Genomic DNA, 26,807 nt, shown 5'->3' with positions numbered 1-26,807 from the left:
TGCTGCTATGGACGTTTGGCTGCTTGGCTCAAAAAATTTGCAAAAACTGTCTATTGTTTAGCTTGATTTTGCACAAACTTTTAAACAGGTGTTGGAAAGATTGGAATGGATGGATCTGGCCTATTTTGCATACATAGCTCAAGCCTTATGGACTAGAAGGAATTATTTCATTCATGAAGGCAAATTTCAACATCCATCATCATTGTTTTAGTATGCAGTCAATGATTGCAATGCCTATTAGCATGCCATGGAGACCATTTCAAACACCCAGCTTTACCTTGTATCACTCGGTGGGAGTTACCTCAAAGGGATTAGGTAAAATTCAATTGGGATATGGCAATCCATAAAGAGGTACATAAGATTGGAATATGTATTGTGTTCAAGGATTGGGATGGTGTTGTACTTTTGAGCTTGATGAAACCCCTGAATTATTGTTCTGATTCTACTTTGGCTGAGGCAAGGAGGCTATGAGAAGCAGTTAAGCTGTGTAAGGAATTGAGCTTTAGTAACTATTTGTTAGAAGAGGATTCCTCTCAAATAGTTAATGTCATTCTCCATCAGCAGATAGCATGGGAGGCCATAATGCTCTTATTGCAGATATCAGAAACTTGCTGGAAGGGATTGAGTGGCAGTTTCGACATGTCAAGAGGGAGGCAAATCAGGTTGCACATGTTTTAGCTAATCTTTTATCTCAAAACTATTTTTTTCCTTAACGTAATTACTTAATAATAGCCATTGAAAATGAATCTTAGTTGGCTAAATTTGGAGAAATGTATGATTTACTGTATCTTAAAAGTGGAATCTTAAAATTTTGACTACTTCAATCTATATCACTTTTGAACTACTTCCAAAATTTGGCTATGCACATTTGGCTAGGCAATACCAATGCTCCAAAGGGAGAAAACTCAGATAGCTATAAATCCGACATTAGGATCGGAACCACATATAAAGCTAACCCTATTTTGGTCCAATGCTAAACCTAGCCTTTTCACGCAATAAACAGTAAGAGCACTTACAATGAATTCTTCATATTATCCTTTAAAATATATCACAAAAACCTACTTTTTATATTTTACATACTAACTTTTATAATATACTATACATCAGTTTATCTATTTTTTTCATATAATTTAAATATTATACTTTTTAATATTTTTTATTTATTTCAAATATTTTCTCTAACTACTAATGATATTCTCATATCTTTTGATATTTGTAATATCTCCTCATATATAATATAATATCATATAATTATATAATATTTTAAATTAATCCAAATTTATATGCTAAATCAAAATATAAATTAATTTAAAAAATAAAAAGAAGATATTTTGTCTACATTCGAAAAATAGTTCGTTCACTTGAAGATATAGAATTGTTATTCGAAAGGAACCCAGAAGCTAAAACTCATTATTTGAGCAAAACTCGGTGCCTATGGGTGATATTTGAGAGAAACCCAGAGTCTTTGATGCCAAGTAAAGAAGAAAGCATGGAAAAGAGAGAGGGGTCTAAAATGAAGATAATTTTTTTTGAAGAAATGAGAAAAATTAGATGAGAAGAGAGAAATAAATTAAAAATATTTTAAATGGGTGAATAGTTTCGGTGAATAGTTTCATCTATATGTAGCGGGATCACTGTAGCAAAATAGAAAATAAAGATGAAATACAATATCCATTGCAGGTATTTTTGAACAAATTTCTTCATATTTAAAAAGAAAAAGGTATTATAGAACATCCATTCAGCAAGGTTTGGCTAACTAGAGTACTTCAAGTACTCTCAAATACTTTCTATTATTTTTTATTTTATTATTAATTTTTATCTATTTTTTATTACTATTTAATATATATATATATATTTTTTAATACTTTCATTATCCAAATGTCTTAACACAAGCACATCAAATCATATACGGTGCACAGAAACTCCATTCTACCAATCAAAACATTTCATTTCGCGCTCCCAAGAGTCGGATTCCAGTCTGGGAGCCAAAACTTTTTTGTTTTTTTGTTTTTTTTTTTTTTCAGTGAAGAGCCAAAAACTACATTATACGTAGACTCCTACCATCTCTTTCCTTCTTTGGTATAAAAAATAAATATATTAATAATCGGTTATAATAAGTGCGTCTATATATAAATTTTTATTTTTATTTTTTACTTTTTTGTTGTATGGTAGCATTGACGGCATTGTTTAGACGGGACGATTCTGGGCACCTTTCAGGCTTCCTCTTTCTATAATATCGAACTGGTTTCTCCAAAATTTTTTGGTTTTTCTTCACATAATTCATACCCTCTATTACTAACCGATTTGAATTCTTTCGTCTTGATTTTTGTTTTAATTTTTTTTTCTCGGCGCTTTAAGAAGTTTCATGAAAGTTTGAATTGTATCTTTTAGAAAAAAAAAAAAAAAAAAAGAATTGTATCTGCCTTCTTCCCTCTGACTGCCTGATTAGGGTTCTGCTCGAAATATAGGGTTTATATTTAAATTGGGGACTGTATTTCTGAGAGCCATTGCTAATTCAAAAACTAAAATCGCGGAGCAAATAATACGTGGAGATTCTGAATTCGGTTCTGTTGTTTTGGATTTATGGTTTTGGTGTTTGATGCGAAGTTAGGGTTTGGTTTCATAGTTTGAATTCGCCGACTCGAACTGTTGGGAAGATGATTATCAAACGAACTATGAAACCTGAAATGCCGAATTTGAAGCGGTGCAAGCTCGAAGATTCCGATTGGGAAGAAGAAGACGACGACCGTGCGTGCTCGGTTAACCCCAAGAGAAGGAAACCCAATGGGTATCTCTCAGTCGGTAGCGGTGAGGTTAAAGATTTCAGCAATGGTTCAGGTTATTTATGGCGGAGCGAAAGCGAAGGATCGTATTGGGGCGGAGAGTTCGAGTTGAACTCGAAGCAATTAAATGGAAAAGGAGAGATTCAACAGTGCTCGGAGCGATTTCGGCCGCCGCTGTTAAAATCGTCGCGAGGGCGGGTGCAGATGTTGCCTTCGAAGTTTTATGACTCCGTTGTTGACGTATGGAAGACCGGGGAGTCGAAATTCAATAGCAAGGATTCGAGCTTAGAAGGAGACGAAATGGAAGTAAAAGATATGGAATTTATTAAAAGGAGCGAGGAGGATAAGTCTAGGTTCAAGAACTTGAAGCTTTGTCCAAACTCTGAGAAGGAACGGGAAGGGAAAGCTGGTTATGTGGGTTATAAGAATTTCTATCGTAGGAAGTATTTGAATTCGAGTAGCTCCACGGCAAAGAGTTTTGGTTTGAACTCTCCAGCGTTGACAAGAAGTAACGGTTATAAACCCAAGTATAGTTTTACCGGAATTGAGCGACTGGCGAAAGGGAATGCTGGAAAGAGGAAAGAAGTTTATAAGCCCGAGGACTTTGCTTTGGGAGATATAGTTTGGGCAAAGTGTGGGAGGAGATACCCGACTTGGCCGGCGGTAGTGATCGATCCCATATCGCAAGCTCCAGAAACGGTCTTGAGTTGCTGTGTTCCTGGTGCTATATGTGTAATGTTTTTCGGGTATTCGAAGAATGGAACACAAAGGGTAAAGTCCTCTCTCTTCCTATCTGGTGATGATATTTTTGTGTATTTTGGGTTCTAAGAGAATTGTGGTGGGCAGGATTATGCGTGGGTGAAGCAGGGAATGTTATTTCCCTTCCTGGAATTCATGGATAGGTATGTATGTATAAGCTAACTTGCCTTTGAATGATGTTTCGAGTTGTTGACTTTGGTTAATTGAGCTCATGCTTGAATTCTACTTTGTTCAGATATAAGGGGCAGACCCAATTGTACAAGAGCAAGCTGAGTGATTTTCAGAGGGCATTGGAGGAAGCACTGTTGGCTGAAAACGGTATTCTGGACACAAACCTTGGGGCTGGGGAAATAGCAAATCCGGAAACAAATCCCAAGGAAATGCAAGAGGCTACTGACTCAAATCTGGACCAGCAATGTTCTGGGAATCAGGCAAGTTTCCTCAGAGCCGATTTTCTTGCTCTTCTTCTGATCTGCATGGCTTTATGTTTTTTTAATTTAATTTTTAATTGGAGTTGGACTGCATGGCTGGCTGAGTCTATGCTTCTTAGCCACTTTAGTGTTTTTTGGTTGCAATTGAGATACCGTAAATATTTGAAAGGAATAATGTGGCCTTTTCGGTTCTTAGGGTAGGTTTGGGTAGTGAGAAGTGTTAAGAAGAGTTATGAATAGTAATATTAAATAGTAGTGAAAGGTAATGGATAGTGTGTGGAAATACGAGAAAACTGTGCAAGATATTGTTCTACAGAGCTAGCAATATTGCCTTGCTAGAACTTGTTTTTTATGAAAGTTGTAGTGTCTGTTGGGAAGTTGTGAAACAGATTTATATCCTTTAATCCAATTATGGTTCCAAATTTTAATTATTCTTTATTACAAAAAGTTTTGAGTTGCTACTTCAACGGAGAAATGCTTAATGCCTATTCTTATGATTCCATAAAAGTTTTTGTTTACTGATAAAAAAAAGGGAGAAATGCTTAGTACCCTATCTAAACAACAGTGAAATACTTAATAGAATCTGGTCTGTTCTGTAAAAGGGTTCATTCAGAGACTTAGTTGTGTATGCAGGATGAACACTGTAAGGATCCAATACCATGTGATGGCTGTGGTTTGTTTCTGCCATCCAGAACCATGAAGAAAATGAAGGGTCCAACTTGTGAGACCCTGCTTTTGTGTAAACATTGTGCTAAGGTTTGTTATTAATGCTAGAACCATATCTCAGAGAACATCATTTTAGCTTCTTGTTTTCTAGGTGATGTGAATGTCTACATTTTTACAGCTACGAAAATCTAGACAATATTGTGGCATTTGCAAGAAGATTTGGCACCATTCAGATGGAGGGGATTGGGTAAGATTCTTAGCAAAACAGGATCGGGTTTATTATTTGTCCTTAAAAAACTAATGTTTGAGAGATTGATGGACGTAACTCTTTGGATCAGGTGTGTTGTGATGGTTGTAATGTTTGGGTGCATGCAGACTGCGACAATATTTCCAGTGAACTATTCAAGGTGCTAACCATATTTGATTTTTTATTTTATCTCTGTTCCTTTGGTATGTTTATCTACCCAAGCTAGTGAGGAATTGAAGGATTACTGATTTGCTTATGGTTTAAAGGATCTGGAGCACATTGACTACTATTGCCCAGATTGCAAAGAGAAGTCCAACTCTGAATTATCAGCTACAGGAAAAGGCCAGCCGAAAGTGAAGTATGTCTGCACTATCCATGTTCTATCTTTTCTCTAGTTCATTTCCGGGGAAATTGCATATTTGACTTTATTGACCGTCTTTGGAGGTTATAATCAATATGCCTAATGTTGCACCATTTTGAAGCAGTTCTGTAGAGAATAGCGGACAAACTGTTTTGCCTGAGGTCGTAACTGTGGTGTGCAATGGCATGGAAGGAACATATATTCGAAGCCTTCATTTGTAAGCCTTGAATTCCTTATAAATAGAATATGTAGATTGGAATGGTTTTCCACATTGACTACTAATGTGAGACTTGTAGTGAAATCTGAATCGGAGTTCTCTTTATCTTTTATCTGGAATTCTTTTTGTTTTGGTGAACAATTCCATTCAGCTGCTTTGTTTCCTTTTTGTCTTAGAGTAATGTGTAAATGTGGTTTGTGCGGGTCAAAGAAGCAAACGCCCAGTGAATGGGAACGACACACAGGTTGCAGAGCCAAAAAGTGGAAGTATAGTGTGAAAGTGAAGGATACAATGCTGCCACTGGAAAAATGGGTCGGTATCAATTACTATTGTTTTGAAATATTAAATTTTTTTTTCAGTTTTCTATATTTAAGTTCTTGCGAGTATTCTAGTGTATGAAAGTAGCTTTCTTGTTTAAGATAATTCGAATTCATTTAAAAGTATGATGGCATTTTTGTCTTAGATTTTGATGTCCCTATGTTTTGGTAGTATCTTCTCAATGGCTGTTAGAAAAGCAAAGTATTTACCTGATCCAATTTTGTGGTTTGCGTTGGATGAATTGATCTTTTTGCCTTCTAGTTAAATACTCTGGAATGTATGAATTTTTGTGCTTTGGCTCTAAATACTTTCTTGTTATGTTTGTATTATATATTTCTGCAATTTGTTAGATTTTCTTGGTTTCCTGAACCAAATTGGGAGCCATGTCAAAAGATACTTAGTTTCTGTTTTTGCCTATAAAAAAAATGCTGATTTCAAAATTACCTTGGAGAAACCAAATTGGGCTGTAAGTATGCTGTCATGCTAAGTTTTTTGTAAAGCTCTACTTAATTATTTTATTTTTACAAGTAGTTTTTAATTATCTCAAATAGAACCTTTTCCTATTGATTAAGCAGTATGTATCTGGTTTATGCTAGGTTGTGCTGATAGTGAACTTTTATAGTGACTTTGAATTGATATATGATCCAAGACATGATGTTAATCTATTAACTGATGGAGTTGATCTCAATTTAGTAGATATAGATTTGTGATACTCTAGCATAATTGTGATGCCTTCAATATCTTTATGAAAATGGTTTCTATTGAGATGCTTTCAGATTTCAGAGTATAATGCACATGGTATGGATCCTCTGAAGTTTGATAAGCAGCAGTTACTCACTTTTTTGCAAGGTAAAATATGACTTCAGTGAGCTCTTTACATGTTGAAGACTGTTCTGTTGTCGTGCGTTGTTTGTGTTGGTGCTGTGTCTGTGCCATTAAGCTCTTTCAGTGATAATTCTGACTGGGAAGGAAAATTACTTGTTTTAATTGCTACAGAGACGTATGAGCCCGTTCATGCAAAATGGACGACGGAAAGGTGTGCCGTATGTAGATGGGTTGAAGATTGGGATGATAACAAAATCATTATCTGCAACAGGTATTTCTGTAACTAATTTTGCTTTTATGCTATCTTTTTGTTTTTTACGTGCTTACATCAAAATATTTTGGTGGTAGAAGACTGTATTGCATCTTATGCATTTGAGTGCTGAAAGTTTTTCTTTTACTTTCTTTTTGGTGTACAGATGCCAAATAGCCATCCACCAAGAATGCTATGGGACAAAATCTGTTCAGGATTTTACTTCATGGGTTTGTAGAGTATGTGAATCACCTAATATCAAGAGAGAGTGTTGCCTTTGTCCTGTAGAAGGTACGCCATTGGGATCAGTGTCTTGAACCTTTTCTAGTCGACCTATCAATAAATGATATATACTCATATTATAATGCCTCTACTCTTTTTTTAAATAATGTTCTCTATCAAAATGCAAGGATATGTTTTTCTTCCTGTGGTGTCCAGTGAATATTCATGGTCTACCCAGAAAAGGGGTGTAATTGGTCCGGTTTGGTTGGTCTTGGAGGAGAATTTTGGACTGGACCGATTCTATTGGTCCACCAAAAGTCCAGACCGGACCGGCCTGGTCGGTCTTATTAGGGTGTTTTGGTTCGGGTCGCTTTTTTCTTTTCTTTTTTTTTTTTCAAGTTTTTGACAAAAAGTTATATAAAATAAGAAAAATATTAATTAAGTGAATGATTTGGCCTTGTTTGGTTACACAGATGAGATGAGATGAAAAATATATGAATAGTAGTGAGATAGTTTGTGACTAGTAGTGAAATGGTTTGAGTTAAGATGTTTTATAGGGTTTTGGGAAAGGAGAGATAAGAAGTTGAATAAAATATTATGAAGTTAAAATATTGCTAGAATATAAATTTTTAATATTTTTTTTTTTTGAGATTTGAAATATTTTTTGTATTTTGTTTGGAAATTTGAGAAAGTTGGTAATGATTAGATGAAAAAGTTGAAAATTTGATATTGAAAAGTGTTTGTATTTTAATGGTGTTTGGATGTTGAGATGAGATGGGTTGAGACCATTTGTGAAACCAAACGGGGCCTTAATTTAAGTTGTCTTACTGTTGTCTCACTAAGTATATACTTAACTAATTAAATATTTGAATTGTGTATAATAAATTAATAATGTTAATAGTATGTGTATTATCAATAATTAACAGTTAGTACTTTGTCTTAAAATTCTTAACCTTTAATATTTAATATAATCGAAGCATAAATAGTGAGGTTAGAAGACAATTGTTTTTTTTTTGATCAGTAATCGGAGGTTAGAAGACAATTACATAATTGCTTATAATTAGTTAGAAGAAAATTATATAATTACTTGCTTTCAATTTATATAACTACTTAAAAAAATTATAAAATATCTTAGAAAAAATTATTTAAAAATTTATATATTAAATTTGGTTGGTCTGGTCCGGGGTAAAAAAACCCCACCCCTAGACTGGATCAAATTTCCTTACTTTCTTGGACCAAGACTGACTGTTTCCTTAATCAGCCTGTTCCGGACCGAACGAAACTGCTTGGTCCAGTCCTTTTTTTGGGTCCAGACGGAAAACCTTACACCCCTAACCCAGAACAATTAGCTGCAGCTTTTATTTGAATTTCCCCATTATTTGTTTGGTTCACTACAGTGTAATACAGATGGTTCACAATAAGTACATAGCCTGGGAACCCCTCTATAAAATTGACAAGGATTTTCTTTTGCCACTTGGCTATCATACAAATTTTCAGACTACGTATAAATTTGAATTCTGAGCATAGGTACATGAAAGTACTTATCTATTTACTCACTAAAGTTGACTATCTTCAAAGGCTGCTATTTAGTTGCGCCAATTATATGTTCTTATTAAATCTGAAAACTGCTTCTTCAGGTGGTGCTCTGAAGCCAACCGATGTTGACTCGCTGTGGGCTCATGTCACATGTGCTTGGTTCCGGCCTGAAGTTGGTTTCTTAAATCATGAGAAAATGGAACCTGCTGTTGGAATCCTTAGAATTCCGTCCAATTCGTTTTTGAAGGTTAAATGCTGTTTATAATGATTTTCTACACTGTTTTGAATTCTGGCTTTCTAATTGCAAAATATATTACGAGCATGTCTCTTGTGAATCTTCGTAGTTTCATACCTTGATGGCTGGCCGAAGGCTTTGGAAAGTCTTGTGGTTTGATTGTTCTTCTTTTTGTGGACTACAGCGATGCATAATCTGCAAGCAGAGTCATGGTTCCTGCACACAGTGCTGCAAGTGTGCTACTTATTTTCATGTGATGTGTGCCTACAGAGCAGGTTATTGCATGGAAGTATGTTTTCAAAGCTCTTATAGTTAACAGATCATTTATTCATAAAACACTAATTTCATATTATTCCATTATTCTTCAATTGAACTGTCTATATCTTTTTTACGCTTGCTTGTTTGAATGATGCTTTTATTTTGAAGTTATTTTTGTGTAAGTTGGAGTAAATTGAACAGTGTTGATAATTATGTTAACATTATGTGTTCAACTCTCAGTTGCACAGCTGGGAAAAGAATGGGACACAAATGACTAAAAAGTTGATATATTGTGCAGTTCACAGGTTTGATTTCTACCTATCTTTTGATTCCTCATTTTATTTTAGTTGTCCTAAGCATTAAAATATTTTTTTGTTCTATTTCATCATGGATACTAGGGCATGCTTGTGTAATGAGATGTGATGAGATGAGAATTCTATGAATAGTAGTAAAATGTTTTGTGAATAGTAGTGAAATAGTTTGAATTAAGATATTTTATTGGGTTTTGAAAAAGGAGAGAAAAAGTTGAATAAAAATATTATAAAGTTAAAAAAATTGTTAGAATATTATTTTTTAATATTATTTTTGTTTTGAAATTTGAAAAAATTGTATTGTTTTTTGTGTTTTGTTTGGAAGTTTGGAAAAATTGTAATGATTAGATGAAGTTGAAGATTTGAAGTTGAAATGTGTTTTGTGTTTGACTAATGTTTAAGAAGGAAATTATGAGAAAGTTTGAGATGAGATGAGATGTTTTCAACTTATCTCACTTCCCAAACATGGCCAGGCTGTATTCGAGTCAAGTTTGAGAGAGTTTTGGTTGCCCAAGCCCGGCTCAGAAGTATTGAAACTAGGATCGAGCTTGGCTTGAATAAGAGCCTAGCTCTCAAATATTGTTTGAGCTTATCCTGAAGTTCGAGATGTAATCGAACTGAAATTCTCAATTGAGTTCAGCATGGTTTGATTCAATAATTTTTTTTTTAAATTTTCTTATTTCTTATTCTAAAAAAAGATTAGAAAATAAATTATAAAATGAATCAAAATTGCATTATTATTGATTTATTAGTCAACTGTCAGAATTATACTAATACAAAATTACAACTTCAAAATAGAAACACAAACTTACAATCAACTACAACCAAACTGCTGTCCAATACTGCACTCACTAATCTTATTAGTATAACTTATATATAACTTATACTCACACACTTGTACGTGCATGTGTATTACAATATAGAAGAGCAAGCTTACAAGTTGATTGAATCTTTATGTGAGCTTGGTCACAAATATTAGCAAGTGGGTTTGAGTTTTATACAGGCTGTGTCGTTTGGTAATTAATCATAATTTTGTGTTTACGAACTGTTCATTTAATATTGAATTGAGCGTGAATCATGTTTAATTGAGCCAAGTTTAAGCTACTTGTTGAGTAGCCTTGTTCCAGTTACACCCCCATGCACCATATTTATTGGTCCAAACCTTGTCGATGCCATTTTTATTTGCAGGGTCCCAAACCCTGATTCTGTTGTAGCTGTTCATACTCCTTCAGGAGTTTTTTCTGCCAGAAGCCTGCTGCAGAACCAGAAGGGGTGCTTCAGGGGTTCAAGGCTGGTTTCACTAAAGAAAACTGAACTTCTTGAGTCCTCAAACTTAGAGAGTGATGAGTTTGAGCCACTCTCTGCAGCAAAATGCCGCGTTTTCAAAAGATTAAAGAACAAGGTAACTTATGGAGGAAACTTGTATGTCTTTAATTTATTGTTTCATCAGAATAATAGTTTTTCCACTTGTACTTATAAAAAAAAAAGGAAAAGAAAAGAAAAGAAAAGAAAAATAGTTGCTTCACTTTCCAATCATATGGCAAATATTGGATTTCTTTGGTCGTTAAGGTGGAGTCCAAGCTTTGCTTTTTTGTTGTTCTTTTGTGCTTAGCTTGTTGCCAACAAAAAACATAATCAATTTTGTCACTTGGTTTCGTGTCTATTTTTATTTTTGATTACCAGAGGGCTGAAGGGCAGCCGTTATTCCACAGACCAATGGGACCAAGCCATCATTCTTTAGATGCAATAAATAGCTTGAGCACAAATAATGTATGTTATTATATTTTAATTTTAATCTTCTGTTACCTTTCAGATTCTAGGCTTTTTTTTAGAAGGGGATAAACTTATTTGACTGTTTTCCGTGGATAACTTGATGGATTAATGTACATTTACATCTGTTCTCTCTCTCTCTCTCTCTTTTCTTCTGTTGTCTTTTAACAGGAATTAGAAGGTCCCAAGATTTTCACTTCCTTGAAGGAACGACTTTACCACTTACAGGTAAATTTTGTTTCTTCATATGTGATGGTTAGTCTACTTAAAATTTTTTGGTTCTAACATTTCTTATTAAATTTATTTACTGCTTCAGAGAACCGAAAATCATCGGGTTGGCTTTGGTAAATCTGGTATACATGGATGGGGTCTCTTTGCGCGTAGGAACATTCAAGGAGGAGAAATGGTACTATATGTGTATCTGTATTAATGTATCTATGCATGTGTATTTCTTATGCCATTCACACAATTTCTGATATCAAGAGTTTTTCTTTAGGATGCCCAACTTTCCAAAGACTTTATGGTAAATATATAACAGACAGCGTTGTAATTTTCTACTCTTTTTTTTTTTTTTTTAATGTGTAAAATAGAACTAATACAAATTAAAAGTACAATGGGGGGGGGGGGGTTGGGGGACCACAATAAACACAAAAATAGACATTACAGTGCAGTTAATAAAAACAAATAAGGAAATGGAATCTAACTTTTTTTTATCTTTTAATCTATTGACTTGTGTTTAAGAGAAGGATCCTATGAAGGCGGTTTTTTCAGTTGAAGTGAGAATTCATCAGCATTTGCATTAGAGCTATTTGTGTTTACAAAGTTGACGAGAATCTCTTTTCCCGTGTTTTTGGATAAGGGACCATATGGAGGTTTCTTTAGTCAAAAGAATCATAAGGTGTATGATCTCTTGGCAAGAAGGGGCAACATTTTATGTTGCTTTGAAAGATAGTGTCGTGCATGTTCCATGCATCTGTTGAATGTGGAGGTGGTTGGTTTGGTGGAGACACTAGGGGACTCTCTAGGAGACTCTTGGTGGGGGGTGTCTGTGACAGTGAGCAGCGGTATGGTGAACGTACCTAAGACAAAGAAAACATACCGTAAGAGCAAGGAGTGCAGGAAGCACACCCTGAATAAGGTTACACAGTACAAGAAGAGCAAGGATAGTCTTGCTGCTCAGGGAAAGTACCCAATATGACTGCAAGCAATCTTGCTATGGAGGACAGAACAAACCTGTCTTCCACAAAAAGGCCAAGACTGCCAAGAAGATTGTGCTGAGTTTGCAGTGCCAGGGTTGCAAGCATGTTTCTCAGCACCCGATTAAGAGGTGCAAACATTTTGAGATTGGTGGGGACACGAAGGGGAAGGGGACTTCTCTTTTCTAAATGCAATTTGTTTGGTCTTATTGTATGCTGTTTTGCTTTTTTACCTTGTTGGATCTTGAAAGCTAAAATATTGGATTATTTGTTCAGTTTGTTTTGTTAGTCTAAGCGTTGAAGCTAAACTTAAAACAGATATGATGGCAGGTGTGGTTAGAGATTAAAGCTGATAATCATCTTTGCTGTTGTGGTTGCCAATTGCGTGTGTATCAGACGCAGTTAGATTAATCTTTTGACCAAAACAAAACCAGCGTTTGGGTGCAGATTTGAGATTGAAAGTCCTTGAAAACAATTCAAGAAAAAGAGGTAAAGAAAAGGTATGAAAATAGTCTAACAAGGTCTGTATGCCAAAGCAATGTCTAGCCCAAAGTGGTTGAAAAAAAGAGGCCAGAATCAGAGGTAGTTGGGCAGTGTGTGGCTGCCACTTGAGCCAGCAATGGTGTGGCGCCCTCGTGCTGGTCAGTGGTGGTCACTGATGGTCAAGGGTGGATGACGGTGTGGCGACTCTTCCAGTGGTGGGTGCCCTGTAGCGACTTGGACCAAGAACCCTAGATCTAGGCTTTAATGACTTGAAGAAAAAGAGAATCTAGAGAGGAAGAAGAGGAAAAAGGAAAGAAAGGGGGAAATAGGAATTGGTGACCAGATTTCTTAGGCCTTGTTTGGATTCAGAAAGCATCTCAACTCATCTAATCTCATCTAATCATTACAACTTTTCCAAATTCCTAAACAAAATACAATAAACAATTCAACATTTTTAAATCCCAAAACAAAAACAATATTCTAACAAGATTTCATTCAACTTTCATCTCATCTCAACTTACCATCCAAACTCCCCTTAAGATGAGTGGGTTTTTTTTTTTTTTGGGGGGGGAGGGGGGGGATTTTGGGAGAGGTTTAGGGGAGGGGGCGATTAGAATCTGAACTTAGTTTATTCTCTCTGTTTACTTGTGTGGTTGACATAATAGTGTTCTGTCTGCTTTTCTCTACTCTTTAAAGTATTAAGTTAAGATTTTTGTGTAGGCCAAGCATTTCTCTTAAGGGTATCACTTGAGAGGGATTATTCAGTGACAACTTGTGGTACATTATTTTTCAGTTTTGAAAGTGATACAACTGATGCTAGGTATGTGTCTCCAGGTGGTTGAGTATCGTGGTGAGCAGGTGAGGCGCAGTGTTGCAGATCTGAGGGAGGCAAAGTATGGATTAGAAGGCAAAGATTGTTACGTGAGTGTTTTGTTCATGTCCCTTTATTTTTGTTTGTTTTGGTGTGTGTGGGCTGTCTTGGCAATTGTTTATATTATTAGACATCTTATGCCCATATTGAGCGGTGTGATATTTAAAATACAGCCAGGGAATAATGGTGCACACCCTTGCTTTCTTTAGTTAGGCTTAGATAATCAATGCACGACTTTAATTTTTCCCCTGAATTTTTTCCATTGGATGCAAACAATTTTTAGGGATCATCGGATTGGGGGAACTTTCCCTTGAATTACCCAAGGTGCACTTGCAGGAAATTCCTTGCCGAGGGCTTGTGCTCATTGGATTAGTCAGGACTTTGTTTTCGGACACCCGATGCCAATAAAAAAATTCAACTACATATTTTACTCCAGTTAGTAAGCAGGTAAAGGTGTTGTGGTACAGAAGTAACCTATTCAAAATTTGAACTAATTTTAAGTTGGGGTGTGTTTACTTCCTAATATCTAGGGACTTTGTTCATATAAACCCTGTGTAGAATAGAGTGACCGTCCAATCCATTTTGATATATGACTCGACAATTGCTGGTGTTTTAGGTATGCTAATATTTATTTGATACAAATCCTTCCTTCTTTTAGGCAGGTTAATTTTGTATATTCTTTTTTCAGTTGTATGTGTTTAAAAATGTTTATTAAAGTACAACGAAACATTTTATGCAGCTTTTCAAGATCAGTGAGGAAGTAGTAATTGATGCTACAGATAAAGGGAATATAGCGCGTCTAATCAACCACTCGGTAAGTTCTTTTTTTTTTGATAAGTAAAAATATTGTATATATCAAAAGGAGAAACCAGTTACACTGAGTGTAAACAAGAAAACACCTTAACCACTCGGTAAGTTCTTATATTGGCATATGGGATTTTGCTGGAGTTGAACAAAAATCTCATGCTCTGCATGCGCAAGCTCATAACTTTTTGCTCAATGGGTGTTTCATAGGCTCATGGACCCATGACTTGGCTTAGGCTTTGTTTGGTTAGTGAGATAAGATGAGATGATTTGTGAATAATAATGAAATTGTTTGAGTTAAGATGTTTTATGGAGTTTTGGAAAAAAAGAGAAAAATTTGAATAAAAATATTATAAAGTTAAAATATTGTTAGAATATGATTTTTTAATATGATTTTTGTTTTGAGATTTGAAAAAGTTGAATTATTATTATTTTTTGTTTGGTTTGAAAGTTTGGGAAAGTTGTAATTAGGGCGGCTAACGAACAAAGCTGCTCGTGAACAGCTTAGGCTTGACTCGTATAAACTTGATTCGGTTTGGTTCATTTGATAAATGAGTTGTTTGCGATCACTAGTATTGGTTCGAATATTAAATGAGCTAAACTCGTGTAATCTCGATTCAACTCAGTGTAGGCTCGTGAACAAAATTCGTATAAACTCGACTTGATTCGTTATGGGCTTGTCATAATACTTGTAATGTGTCTTTTTATTTTAATGTGTCTTTTTATTTTTATTTTATTTGTCTTTGGAGTTTGGGCTTTTTGTAGTTGATTTATAGTGTTTTATTTCTTTTGGATTGTGTGTGTGAAGTTGATGCCCAACCCGTTTCAAGTAAGGGTCCAGCCCCTTTTGATTAAACTATACGTTTTGACCATGATAGAAACCCTAGAGCCCCTTCTTATTCTCTTCTTCTAAGCGCCATCCCCCTCCCCCCCCCCTCCCACACAAGTCTCCCTCTCCCATTTTCTTCTTTCTTTCTTTCTTTCTTTCTTCTTTCTTCTTCCTGCTGCAGAGAATCCGCACGCCGCCGCACCTCCTTTGCATCGCCGTCCACCTTGCAGCTCTCTCTCTCTCTCCTCTGCATCCGTGTGTTGCTGTCGGTGTCTCTCTCCACCATTGAACCCATGCCATGAAACTTGAAACAAGTATTCAAGTCGCGAAGTCCAGACAAAGTCGAGTAGCTCGACTCTGTCTGGACTCGCTCGAGCTCGTATCAGCTCGTTTATTTTTTATATTCGAGTTCAAGCTAAGCTCGATCTTAATATATGTTAGGCGAGCCGAGCTCGATCAGAAATCTCTAATACTTTTCAAGCTTGAGTCGAGTTCAGTTCGAGCAGATATACATGTTAATCTAGCTCACGACCCCTAGTTCGAATTTGACTCGATTTGATTCGTTTGCAGCCCTAGTTGTAATAATTTGATGAAAAAGTTGAAGATTTGAAATTGAAAAGTGTTTGTGTTTGTATTGTTTGGATATTGAGATGAGATGAGATGAGATGCCCTTATATGGTATGTGTCCTTGTATGGTACAGTGACATGCCCTTGTATTTTACTCGGGCAGAATCATAGAGCAGCACTTGTTAAGGTTACAAATGGTCATAGACTACACAGTTGGTTTGGCTTGGTTTGATTTGATTGTTTGAGAATCCAATTCCTTTCTGCATATAATGATCCGACTTCAACCTTATGAATTTGGAATACTAAACTCGAAGCTGCATTTGGTCAATTCCTTCTCATTGAAGCTGCTCATTCTTTGTCTATTGGTTCAATCCGTCCTTTCCCCCTCTTCCCCAAGGGAGAAAAAGAAGAGAAATGAAAAGAAAACAAGTAAAATTTCTATACATGCAAAATATGATATGATGCTTAATATCAAATTTCTGTGTTGCTGCAGTGCATGCCCAACTGTTATGCGAGGATCATGAGTTTGGGTGACGAGGAGAGCAGGATAGTTCTTATTGCAAAGACTAATGTTTCTGCCGGTGAAGAACTAACGTGCGATTTATTCAGTTTACTGTCATTATTTTAAGCTTGTTTATGCTTTTAGTATTCAGTTTTGGGTGGATGTGGAGTAAACATTTTAATCCGATGGTTCTGTTTCAGGTATGATTACTTGTTCGATCCGGATGAGCGTGATGAATTGAAAGTTCCTTGCCTTTGTGGAGCTCCCAATTGTAGAAAATTCATGAATTAAGTTGCACATTCTTTTTCCCCATTTTTGTCTCCAAGGAGCTGACCGATCTCCAAATATCGATGAGGGAGGATTCATTCTTTTATACCAGTGGGCTTGCAAATGTAATTTTTAACCCCCATTTGTATTAGTATCATTCAATTGCAATAAAATGTAAATAATTGCAATTTCCAGGTACAGTGTAATCTCAACTTCAATTATACATTATTGTTTGCAATTCGACAGGGACCACTACAAACTACAGATTAAAATGCTTTGTAGCCAGGCTAGATGTTCTTGGAATAAGATCCTCTTCATTTAATTAGAAGATAATCTTAAATTTTGTCATTTTCAGTCATTTTGATTGATCTGTCATTTTTTTAATTAATGGTTGTTTTATTTAATTGATTGGTTTACGAAATCACTTAAAATGTCTTATTATCAGGAGGCAATGATGTGATTGGCTAAAACAGTTAATTTATATTAAAAAAAGTGACGTAACCAATTATATTAATGGAGTACGTAAAAGTGATTGTACATAGAATTTTTGAGACAATTATTTTATATTTAAAAAAGTGACAATCAATAACATTAGTAGAGTGCGGAGTATCTAAAAGTAATTGTATGTAGTAGAACTTATTGTTTTGAGTAGAAATGTCATGTATTCGTATATTGCAAAATGTGATATTTAGAGTCCATTAAAATATCTTAGTATATCTGTGAATAATAGAAAAATTATTTGAATTAATATTTTTATTGGATTTTGGGAAATGAGAAAAAAAGTTGAATAAAAATATTATATAGTTTAAAAATTATTTGAATATAATTTTTATTTTGAAGTTTGAAAAAGTTTCAATAATTAGATAAGAAAATGTAAAGATTTAAAATTGAAAATATTTTATATTTGCCGAGGAAATATAATATTTGAGAATCTGAGATTGCCAAACGGACTTTTAGATTATTTTATTTTATCTCTACATGATGGCTAAAACCAACTGAATATGGCCCAACGGCCTCAACCGCCAAAAAAGGGAACCTCGGGGCCCAAATATTTAAAAGGAAAAACTTTTGCATCTGCCTACACCGGCACACACTCAATGCATTGAGTGTAAAAAAAAAAGTAAAAAAAAAAAAAATAATAAAAATAAATAAGGTGTAGGCACACACTCAATGCATTGAGTGTAAAGAAAAAAGTAAAAAAAAAAAAAAAAATAAATAAATAAATATATGTGAAGTGTATGTCGGGTGTAGGCAGATGCATAGCAAACCCCTATTTAAAATCTGCTTCGTTTTTCGCGCGCCTATAAAATAGCTTCAGTCAGTCCAGTGTGTCACTGTGTGTGTGAGAGAGCTTCAGTCTCGACATAAAAAGGACTCGTCTAGTTTGGCCTCTGTGATTCCTAGCAAGCAACGATGGGAAAGCGACTTCAAAGTGCTGTTCTGCAGCCCGACCGAGTGGAGAAGCGCTTGCGACGAACCAAGCCGATCTGCTCTTGCAGCTCTCCTCGTCCACCTTTTCTCACTGCTCACTCCTCTTTCTCCTGGTTATCTCTCTCTCTCTCTCTCTCTCTCTCTCTCTCTCTGCGACTTGATTTTGTGGAGAATCTCTAACTGAGCTCTTAATTTCTATATATATAAATATATATATATATATTCATTCGTGCGTATCGCGCTCTAATTTGAGCTTCAGTGAGGCACGAGTGAACGGAGGTGTTATTTGAAATTTGATTCGAATTTCAAAATCTCGTTGAAAAGTCTTGTTCTGCAGAGTTTCTCTGAGCTTGAAATCAATAAAAAAAGATATTAGAACTTATTGTGATTTTGTGTGGATACAAAGAACTCAATGCGAAAATTAATCTGTTTTCAGTAACACATTCGAACAGCTATTTGAGTCCGATTCTGAATAAACTGTTGCTTAAAAGGTCTATAAGGTACCGACCTATGACTTAAAAACTAGGTTCTACTCTGGATGATAGATCCGACTCTAAAGCATGAATCTAGGAACTTTGCCAAACAAAATGTACAGAGCTCTGATTCTATATGATTTTGTCTGTCTAATTTCATTAACGCTCGATGTGGTTCATTCTGATTCCTGGTCATCCGTTTGGTACCTAAGAGACCGGAGGAAAATAAATTACGATTAGAACTTTGGAAGTATTTTGCAATTTTCAGTAATATTGGAGTTTATCCTGCATTTTCTCGGTAAGCAAACCAGAATAATCTTTAATTTCATTTGGAACTCGAACTAGATTTGAATTCTCATTAACTTTTGAGAAAGTGGTACGAGTTGAGTCGAAACTGAACAGCTGGTGCGTTCGTTTGATCACTTTTGTTTTACGTGAACTTTTCCATTTTTATTGTAAGGAAACTGGTAAAGCAAAATAATATCTCAAAAAATTTCAAACCTCAAGCTTTACTTTTATAGTTAACAGTAGAATAAAATCCCCCGGAAAATTGAAAAAACAGTTTTAGGATGGCACGTTTTTCTTTTGTGTCTTTTTAACTCCTCTTTCTAAAATTCTCGCAGCAATCGTATAGAAAGAGGCTGATAGAATTTCTTCTTTATATTTTCCCTTAATTTATTTTATCTTTGTCAACGAATCTCTTTGTTATTCGTTCAAAAAGGTTCGAAGAAGACGTATGGTCGGAGATCGCGAAGTTTATGGACGGAAGGTCTTTGGTGATGCTCGCCTTAACGAGCAAATGGTTCCACCGTATGATCATGGAAGATAGCATATGGAAGTTCGTTTGCCTGCGTGATCTTCAGGTCCAGGCTCCTGACCACGTGGCATTCAAGTGGTTCAAAATTTACACTTCATCCTTTGGTAAGGATCATACATAGCTTGTAACTTGTTCTCTAAAAAAAAAGAAGTAAAGATCATACATAGCTTGTGTGCATGATAGGTCGGGATGCGTAGTCTAATTACCATCCCATTGAGTTTGATTTGATGTATAAATGGTTTTTGGGCAGATGGAAGTCACTCTTACACGTTCCGCCAGCAGGGGAAGCATATTGGTGAGTTCCGTTTTCTTTCTTAGCGAGAGGTACCATTACTGCTATTTTGGTCAATCTTATCCTTCAACTATTCTTATTCGGACCTTCGGCCAAATTATTCCTATTTCAACTCCTTTGGACGTCTCTGTTTTCTTTATGCTGATTCTGGGACTTCATAAAAAAAGGAAATTAAAATGCAAATACTTTTTACTGGATGTGATAGTAGTGGTGTGTTTGGTGTGTCAGTTAACTAAACGGGTTTGCACGTAGGATTTTTCTAACTAGAAAGTATGTATACTCGAATCATTCACTCTGTATTTTATTTGACGAGAAAATCAGATTGGATGCGTATTGGTGCTTTTTTTCTCGAATCTTCAGTGGCACTGCTCACGGACAGGCTCAATTTGCCAGCCAAAATCCCAAAAGATGATACTACAGAGAGGATGTTGCAGTCTTATGACTGTTGTTTGTTAGACAATGTGAAATCCGGGATCTGGATTGCTGGTATTTCTATTTCTTTTTGTAGAGTCTAATGCTAAAATTTCATCCCTTCAGTTAACCTTGTTATTTAATCGGGCTGATGTTTTCAGATCTCCAGCTTGTCCGATGCCCTGTCTGTGACCTCAATACATGCGATGGTAAGCAACAAGAGTGCATTAATTAATACGAAAGTAGTACAGAGTTCCTTTCGATTTAATTGCTTAAGGGGATTAGCAGATACAGGATATGATTGAGATATGCGAATATATATTTAGTTTTGCAAACAATCCCACAAACTGATGTAGTTTTATCTGATCTGTTAGATCTATTTTACAATAAAAATAACTTTATAATCTAATAAACCACATCAAGTCACGTCAATATATGAGATTATTTTTGTATAATCTTTTTGTGACTAGAGTATTTCCCTTTAGTTTTATGCACCAATATTGCACAAAAATAAGGCCTTTGAGAATACGTGCGTAAATTGTTATTAACAGTGATGACATGCATCCTATTACTGGTCCCATGAATCTCATAACGAAGTCAAGCTTATCAACCAAGGGACAAGCTGCGAAATTTGCAAACACATCACCTTAATTTGGTAGAACGATGTGCCACATAAACTGCTGTCCTTTGCGGGCAGCATGCTTGTCTTTCTCTCATATTATTGAAACACAACCTTATTTGTGTAGGAACAATGCAGACATTAGATGCAAGGCATATAGAGCTGTTCCTCTGCGAAGGGTTTCAAAATGGAAGCTGGGAATATGAGCTTATTGGATCTCATGATGTCAAAGAGCGAGTAGATGGAGCTTCTGGAGCCATTTTTGACGTCAAACACCTCGAGAACCGCACATCCCGAGGTAATTTTTGATAACCCATACCAAGTTAATTAAAGTCACTCTTATCATTATTCAGTCCAAAAAAAAATTAGAAAAAAACTTTGGGATTACATACCATAGCCTGAATCACCTGTAAACAGTGTCCGATCTTAAACTAATGATGTTAAGTGGGGGGTAGTAGTACATTTGTTTTTTCCCAAATGACACAGTCGTGGCAAAAACGACGTGTAATCGAATGCTGACGTGTCCTTCTCCAGAGATTCACGGATTACCTGTAATGGTGCAGATATTTGTGGGTGACACTGGGATTAATGGATAATTTCAGCAACTTATTTTTTTTTCTCAAGTAATTCTAGACAATACTTTTTTACAGAGTATATTATAAAGAAAAAATCTGATTATAAGGTGGAAGGTAGACTTTAATAAAATGGTGTGGATTTGAAAATGAACCTTTGACAAAATAATCTATGTTAACATTAGTGTATAGATTAATCTGCGAATCTATTAGTACATAAAAGAGCTCTATTATAAATTTAAGGTGGTTATATGAAATTTGAAATTCAAATCAAATGATTAAAATTAAAATAAAAAATATATATATTTATTTTTGATGAATCACATTGCTTAGTTGTAAAATGATTGATTTACATCGTCGAAAAAGTAAGAAAATACATTACTAATTTGGAAATGAACTGGCAGCGGTCTTTGATCTCAAGTCATGGGCTGGAAAACCCAATGATTGGCAGCCGAAGGCTACGATCACCCTCCATGCAGTTGCAGTCAACACCAATTTACAAGAAAACGAAGGTAAAGAAACCTCCCCTTCTTCAAAGCTCACGTACATATTTGATTTGACTGATTTTAAGCAGTCCTTTTACTTCTGCCCTCCCCAACCCGGAAACTACTCTATAAATTTATAAACCAACTAATCCTGGGGTTTCTTCTAAGAGTAATGATACTCCTGCGACCTTTCACAATATTTTTCACAATATATCATTGTAAAGTGAGGTAAAATGAAGATATTTTTATAAAGTAATATTATTTTTATAAACAATTTTATAATAATATCCTCATTTCAAAACATGAATGTGATATGTGTTGTAAAAAATATTGTGAATATCATTTTTCTTCTTCTAACTAACAAGAACCACAAATTTCCCATGATTTTGGTTTTTATTTAATTCTTTTTTGGAAGCAGGACTTCACATCAAATACCACGCCATGAGAGCAGGAGCGGATGGACAAGTCGTTTCTATTAGAATCTCTCAGCAGCTCCTGTAATTCTCAAGTCCCTCAAAATATAGGAATTTAAAAAAAAAAAAAAAAAAAAAACTCATCCTTCTCTTCGCGGCAATTAAAATGCCCTCTTCGACACCTGATGATTTAGATCCAGTGATACTTAACCCCTCAGCCCCTCTATAGAAATCAAGTTGGTATACAGCCCAATTGGCTAGTAACTGTAGTGTTGCTCAAGTTCCAATCCAATTAAGAAAAAACATAAAGAAATTGAGATATATAGTCTGGTTTCTTATGCAATAAATGTATGTATGAAATTAGATATTTTTATGTGTGGCTAGAGTACAAGCGAGCCAGTTTTAGGGGTGTTCATCTGGGTTCCAATCCGGGAACCCGGGTCTACCTGGACCGGGACTCGGGTTTCAAACCCGGACCGGATTGATCCGGGTCAGACTTGGGCCGGAACTCGAATTTTTCAAAACCCGGATTCTGGGTTCAGGGTTAAACCCGGATTTTTTTTTTTTTTTTACAAAAGCTTTTTTATTATTAATTTTACTTCAAATATTTTGTCTCCATTTAGAATTTCAAATCATATTCTCAATAAAAAACTAATATAAATCTTTTTTTAGTCTTACTTCTTAATACAACATATAAACAATTAATTAACTTTTTAACTAAATGCATGTAAGAATAAATAAATCAATATTCATCATGTAAAATGCATGCGACATACAAGATGCAATCAACTACATATTACATTGTTTGAACTAATTTGCTAAGAATATTATAAAACACATTCATTGTTTTAATCAAACTCTAATACACAACAAATTGTTTACAAAAAATCAGAAATTTTTTCATCAATTAGCTCTTCTTCCAATAATCACAGGATAGCTCTCTTGGCTGAATCAGAAACTAGTATTTGATGTTGTTGCACGCTATATGGAAAATGAACATTTGTTACAACCTGAACGAACTAGAAGCAATATTATAGGTGTACATAAACCTGACAAAAACAATTAGTTCAGCAAAAACTTGTATAACAGAAGAAAAGTTTAGCAAAAACATGTATAACAAAAACAATTAGTTCAGCAAAAACATGTATAATAGAAAAACATGTGCAATTAGTTCAGCCACAACACAGTTCAATCGGTTATCTATCAATGCAAAATAAATAAAGAGGAGAGAGAGAGAGAATCATCCATCATGCATCACTTGTAGCCATTGTCAATGACTCCCTTCCCCAGTTACTAAAAAACTCAAGTAAGTTCAGAATAAATTGGTAGTATGTCAGCCTCTGTATTGAACAACCAATGATTTTGCAAAAACCCCTTATTCCTCCTGAACTATCATGACAACCAAACAGAAAAAGCAAATTAAAAGAAGATATGAAGTTTGCAGAATTTGAATAATAAGCACAAAGGGGCAGGGATTAAATTTGGCCAAATTATGGGTAAATTTTTCATCTGTTTTTTTTCCTCTCAAGTGCAGGTTCATAACTAATCTACACCTACAATTTAAGAAAATTTATACTTTATTTCCTTTCTTTCCCAACAACCAAACATAGAAAAGTGAAAGAAAAACACTTGATGTGAGCTATGTCTTGCTTAAAATTGTGAAGATGAGTAGGATGATGCACTTGTTCAATTTTAAACTTCAGCGAATCATGAAAAAATTCAAAATTTTATAAATAATACATTACATTAACTTATATTAGTCAAATGCTATATATTTCAATGCAATAGAGTAAGGATTGAGTTGATACTTAAGAAAATCAAATAATTTTTGCTGCAAGCGTGTCAGCGTTTCCTCTTCAATATTCACATATGCCAAAAGCTCAGGCAACTTAACTGCAAACACCAAAACAATATCACCATTAGCAAAAGTCTAAAAGACAGATAAATTAAAAACAAAAGTTTGCTTCCAAACAACATTAAGACAAATAAACTCTTATAAATGACGATATGGGCAAGTGTATGGAAATTATGAGATTCTTTGGTGCATAAATGCAAAGAAAAACCTAGATCTATCAAACTTACAGCATATACTTTATACCCATGTTTAACAAAAAAAAAAAAAAAATCTAGATCTTACCTGAACAAAAGCTACACAAGCCGTAGCATTTCATCGTCGTCATTCCAAGGTAATAAAACAGACCCAAATTGGAATAAAACGGACCCAAATTGCAGAGAACAAACCTTGGGTCACGAGGATGAGGGGAGTTGGCAACGACGATGATGGGGTCACGAGGATGACGGGGTTTCTTCGATCGGTACTGAGGGGGAAGGTTAGGGTTTCTTTGTCGGCATTGAGGGAGATAGGCTAGGGTTTCTTCGTCGAGCGAGCTAGAGAGTGAGAGTACCAGAACAAAGACCTAGAGGCAAAGGTCTACGGCGAGAGAGATGGGGCGACGACGAAGTAGATGCGGCGACGGGATCACGATGGCGGCGGCTAGGGACCTAGGGTTTCTGCTTCTGCCGCATCGCAACGAGAGAGAGAACCAGAGACTAGAGAGAGAGAGTTGAGTCGGGGGGGCCAATCACACGGGATTATTTTAAAAGACCTGGGTATTGGGTTTAAAACCTGGTACCTTGGTCCCCAACCCGTACCCAGACTGTGTTGGTCCGGGTTTTGCAATTCGGGTTCCGGATCCGTTTTGATCTAGGCCGAAACCCAGAACCGGAATCCAGTTTTCAGGGTTTCGGATCGGGCCGGGAAAAAACCCGGCCCAAATGAACAGTGCTAGTCGGTTTGGATTGAGTGATGAGTTGAGATCATCTTATTACTATTCACTACTATTAATAAATTTTAACTCACAAATTTTATTACTATTCACGAACCATCTCAACTCATCTCATCTCATCTCATAAATTTTGTAATCGTGGAGTGTACAAGTACCATGTAATCTCTTTAAAGTCCCGTTTGGATACAGAAACACTACCAACTCATCTCATTTTATCTCATTATTACAATTTTTTCAAATTCTTATACAAAACATAATAAACAATTCAACTTTTTCAAATCCTAAAGTAATAATAATATTAAAAAATAATATTCTAACAATATTTTATTCAACTCATAAAATTATCTTATCTCATCTCATCTCACTATCCAAACTAGCCTTTAAAAAGTGAGTAAATATAGGATCTACATAAAAAAAAAAACTAATTTTTTATTAGTGAACCTCACTTTTTTTTTTTTAAAAACGATTTTGCATTACGCAGTATTTGTGCACTCCACGACTGTACGTAGCATTCCTTAAATAAAAAAACTTACATATTAGTCATCTTTCTCTCTATAATAATAAAATAATATTATGTTTTAATCTATTCTTTTAATGCACCTATATATTAAATCCATCAAATTGGGTTCATTTTCATCTTCATTATTTTTAAAAACAACCTATGCATCAAAATACATCCAAACAATACAAAATATAAAAATACATTAAATTAAATAAAATTGACATCGTTCTCAAATTATACGAAAAAAACAAAATATTAAAAAGAAGAAGAAGGTAATATAAAAAATGATGGCTAAGTTACTGTGCACAAACAAGATTGTTTAGAACTTGTAACTTTGGTTTTTAGATTAATCTGCCTAATCCAATTTCTTTTTATTAAAGTTTGATTAACAAAGTTTTTTACGGCCTAGCATGCCAATACTCTTACATCCATTTGAGAACAATTAGGTCAATCTTTCATTAAATTTATCATCATTTACTATTTATTTATTTAAGTAAATGAAAGACAATTAGGTCTGTTTTTAAGAAAAGGATCCCTTCAAGCTCTTGTCCAAACTTGAGGATTTTAAGTAGTGGAAAAGAGATAAATATATGACTTATAGTATTTGTTATTGTCTATATAAATATTTTAGACAATATTAATTAAATAATAAATGTTGTAGAGCTTATTTGATATATGTCTCTCTCTTACACAAGGTTTCATGTTCGGATGAGAATTTGAAGGTACTTTAATCCTAGTTTTTTAATTTGTAGTGAAGGTGTTTTAGGCCATTTTTGTGGTGGTCCGGAATCTGTAGTTTAGTAGTTTAGGGTACCCAATATAAAGTTTTTTTTTTTTAGTTTGGGGTTCAATTTGAAAAGTAGGTGATAATTTGGGATTTAAAAATGAAGATTTTCTTATTTTTATTGATGTGATGCTACTTAGGAATGAGCCTAGTTTTCTCGATTGTTGCTTCTTCGTAAAACAAACGTGACCATTTTTTTTTAGAAAAATGATATTTTGTCTATTTATTTTATCCTCTCATTTTGACACATTTTTTATTTTAATTTTTTTTAAAATTTTTTACTTAATAGTTAAGGAAGCGACTATTTGTATATTTATATTTTTTTATAATTTATAAAAATATTTTTAAATGATAAAAAATGTAAATTAAAAAATTAAAAAAAAATAAAATGTTAAATTTGGCCTAGCAGTCAGATTGAGCAGGCTAATAGTAGCCGACTCTTTTTTTTAACATGGTCTCTCGTTGGCATTCATACCATTAATGAGACCGAGTAATCTTAAATACAAACTTTAAA

General features: G+C 34.8%; 2 protein-coding genes and 1 pseudogene across 5 annotated transcripts; all 3 read left to right on the top strand.

Annotated features, from left to right (window-relative positions):
* Window positions 1-2,170: 2,170 nt before the first annotated feature.
* Window positions 2,171-16,946, top strand: LOC109010367 (histone-lysine N-methyltransferase ATX3). Of its 4 annotated transcripts, none has more exons than XM_018991176.2 (23): window positions 2,171-3,554; window positions 3,630-3,685; window positions 3,778-3,973; window positions 4,607-4,729; window positions 4,818-4,886; window positions 4,978-5,046; window positions 5,153-5,244; window positions 5,372-5,464; window positions 5,641-5,776; window positions 6,559-6,631; window positions 6,779-6,878; window positions 7,024-7,148; window positions 8,717-8,862; window positions 9,035-9,139; window positions 9,349-9,413; window positions 10,608-10,821; window positions 11,103-11,189; window positions 11,361-11,417; window positions 11,506-11,595; window positions 13,703-13,789; window positions 14,479-14,553; window positions 16,433-16,533; window positions 16,642-16,946. In XM_018991176.2, exons 1-23 carry the CDS (start codon window positions 2,658-2,660, stop codon window positions 16,730-16,732), a joined length of 3,147 nt encoding a protein of 1,048 aa, XP_018846721.1. In that variant the 5' UTR covers window positions 2,171-2,657; the 3' UTR covers window positions 16,733-16,946. The 4 variants fall into 4 exon arrangements, 2 of the variants coding, with proteins under 2 accessions (XP_018846721.1, XP_018846720.1); XM_018991175.2 differs by having other exon boundaries at window positions 5,369-5,464; XR_001999203.2 differs by lacking the exons at window positions 16,433-16,533; window positions 16,642-16,946 and adding an exon at window positions 14,023-14,186 and having other exon boundaries at window positions 5,369-5,464.
* On the top strand, window positions 11,899-13,776 carry LOC118343955 (annotated as a pseudogene).
* A 1,175-nt stretch (window positions 16,947-18,121) lies between the features above and the next one.
* LOC109010388 (probable F-box protein At3g61730) lies at window positions 18,122-22,309 on the top strand. Its single transcript, XM_018991221.2, has 8 exons — window positions 18,122-18,252; window positions 19,334-19,533; window positions 19,680-19,724; window positions 20,043-20,207; window positions 20,294-20,341; window positions 20,879-21,049; window positions 21,728-21,835; window positions 22,227-22,309. The coding sequence occupies exons 1-8, from the start codon at window positions 18,122-18,124 to the stop codon at window positions 22,307-22,309; spliced, it is 951 nt and encodes a 316-aa protein (XP_018846766.2).
* The last annotated feature ends 4,498 nt before the right edge of the window (window positions 22,310-26,807 follow it).

This window comes from Juglans regia, chromosome 12 (genome assembly GCF_001411555.2).
Source record: "Juglans regia cultivar Chandler chromosome 12, Walnut 2.0, whole genome shotgun sequence".
NCBI classification, from domain to species: domain Eukaryota; kingdom Viridiplantae; phylum Streptophyta; class Magnoliopsida; order Fagales; family Juglandaceae; genus Juglans; species Juglans regia.
The sequence above is the reverse complement of the archived record's forward strand: the minus strand, read 5'-3'. Positions and strand labels throughout refer to the sequence as shown.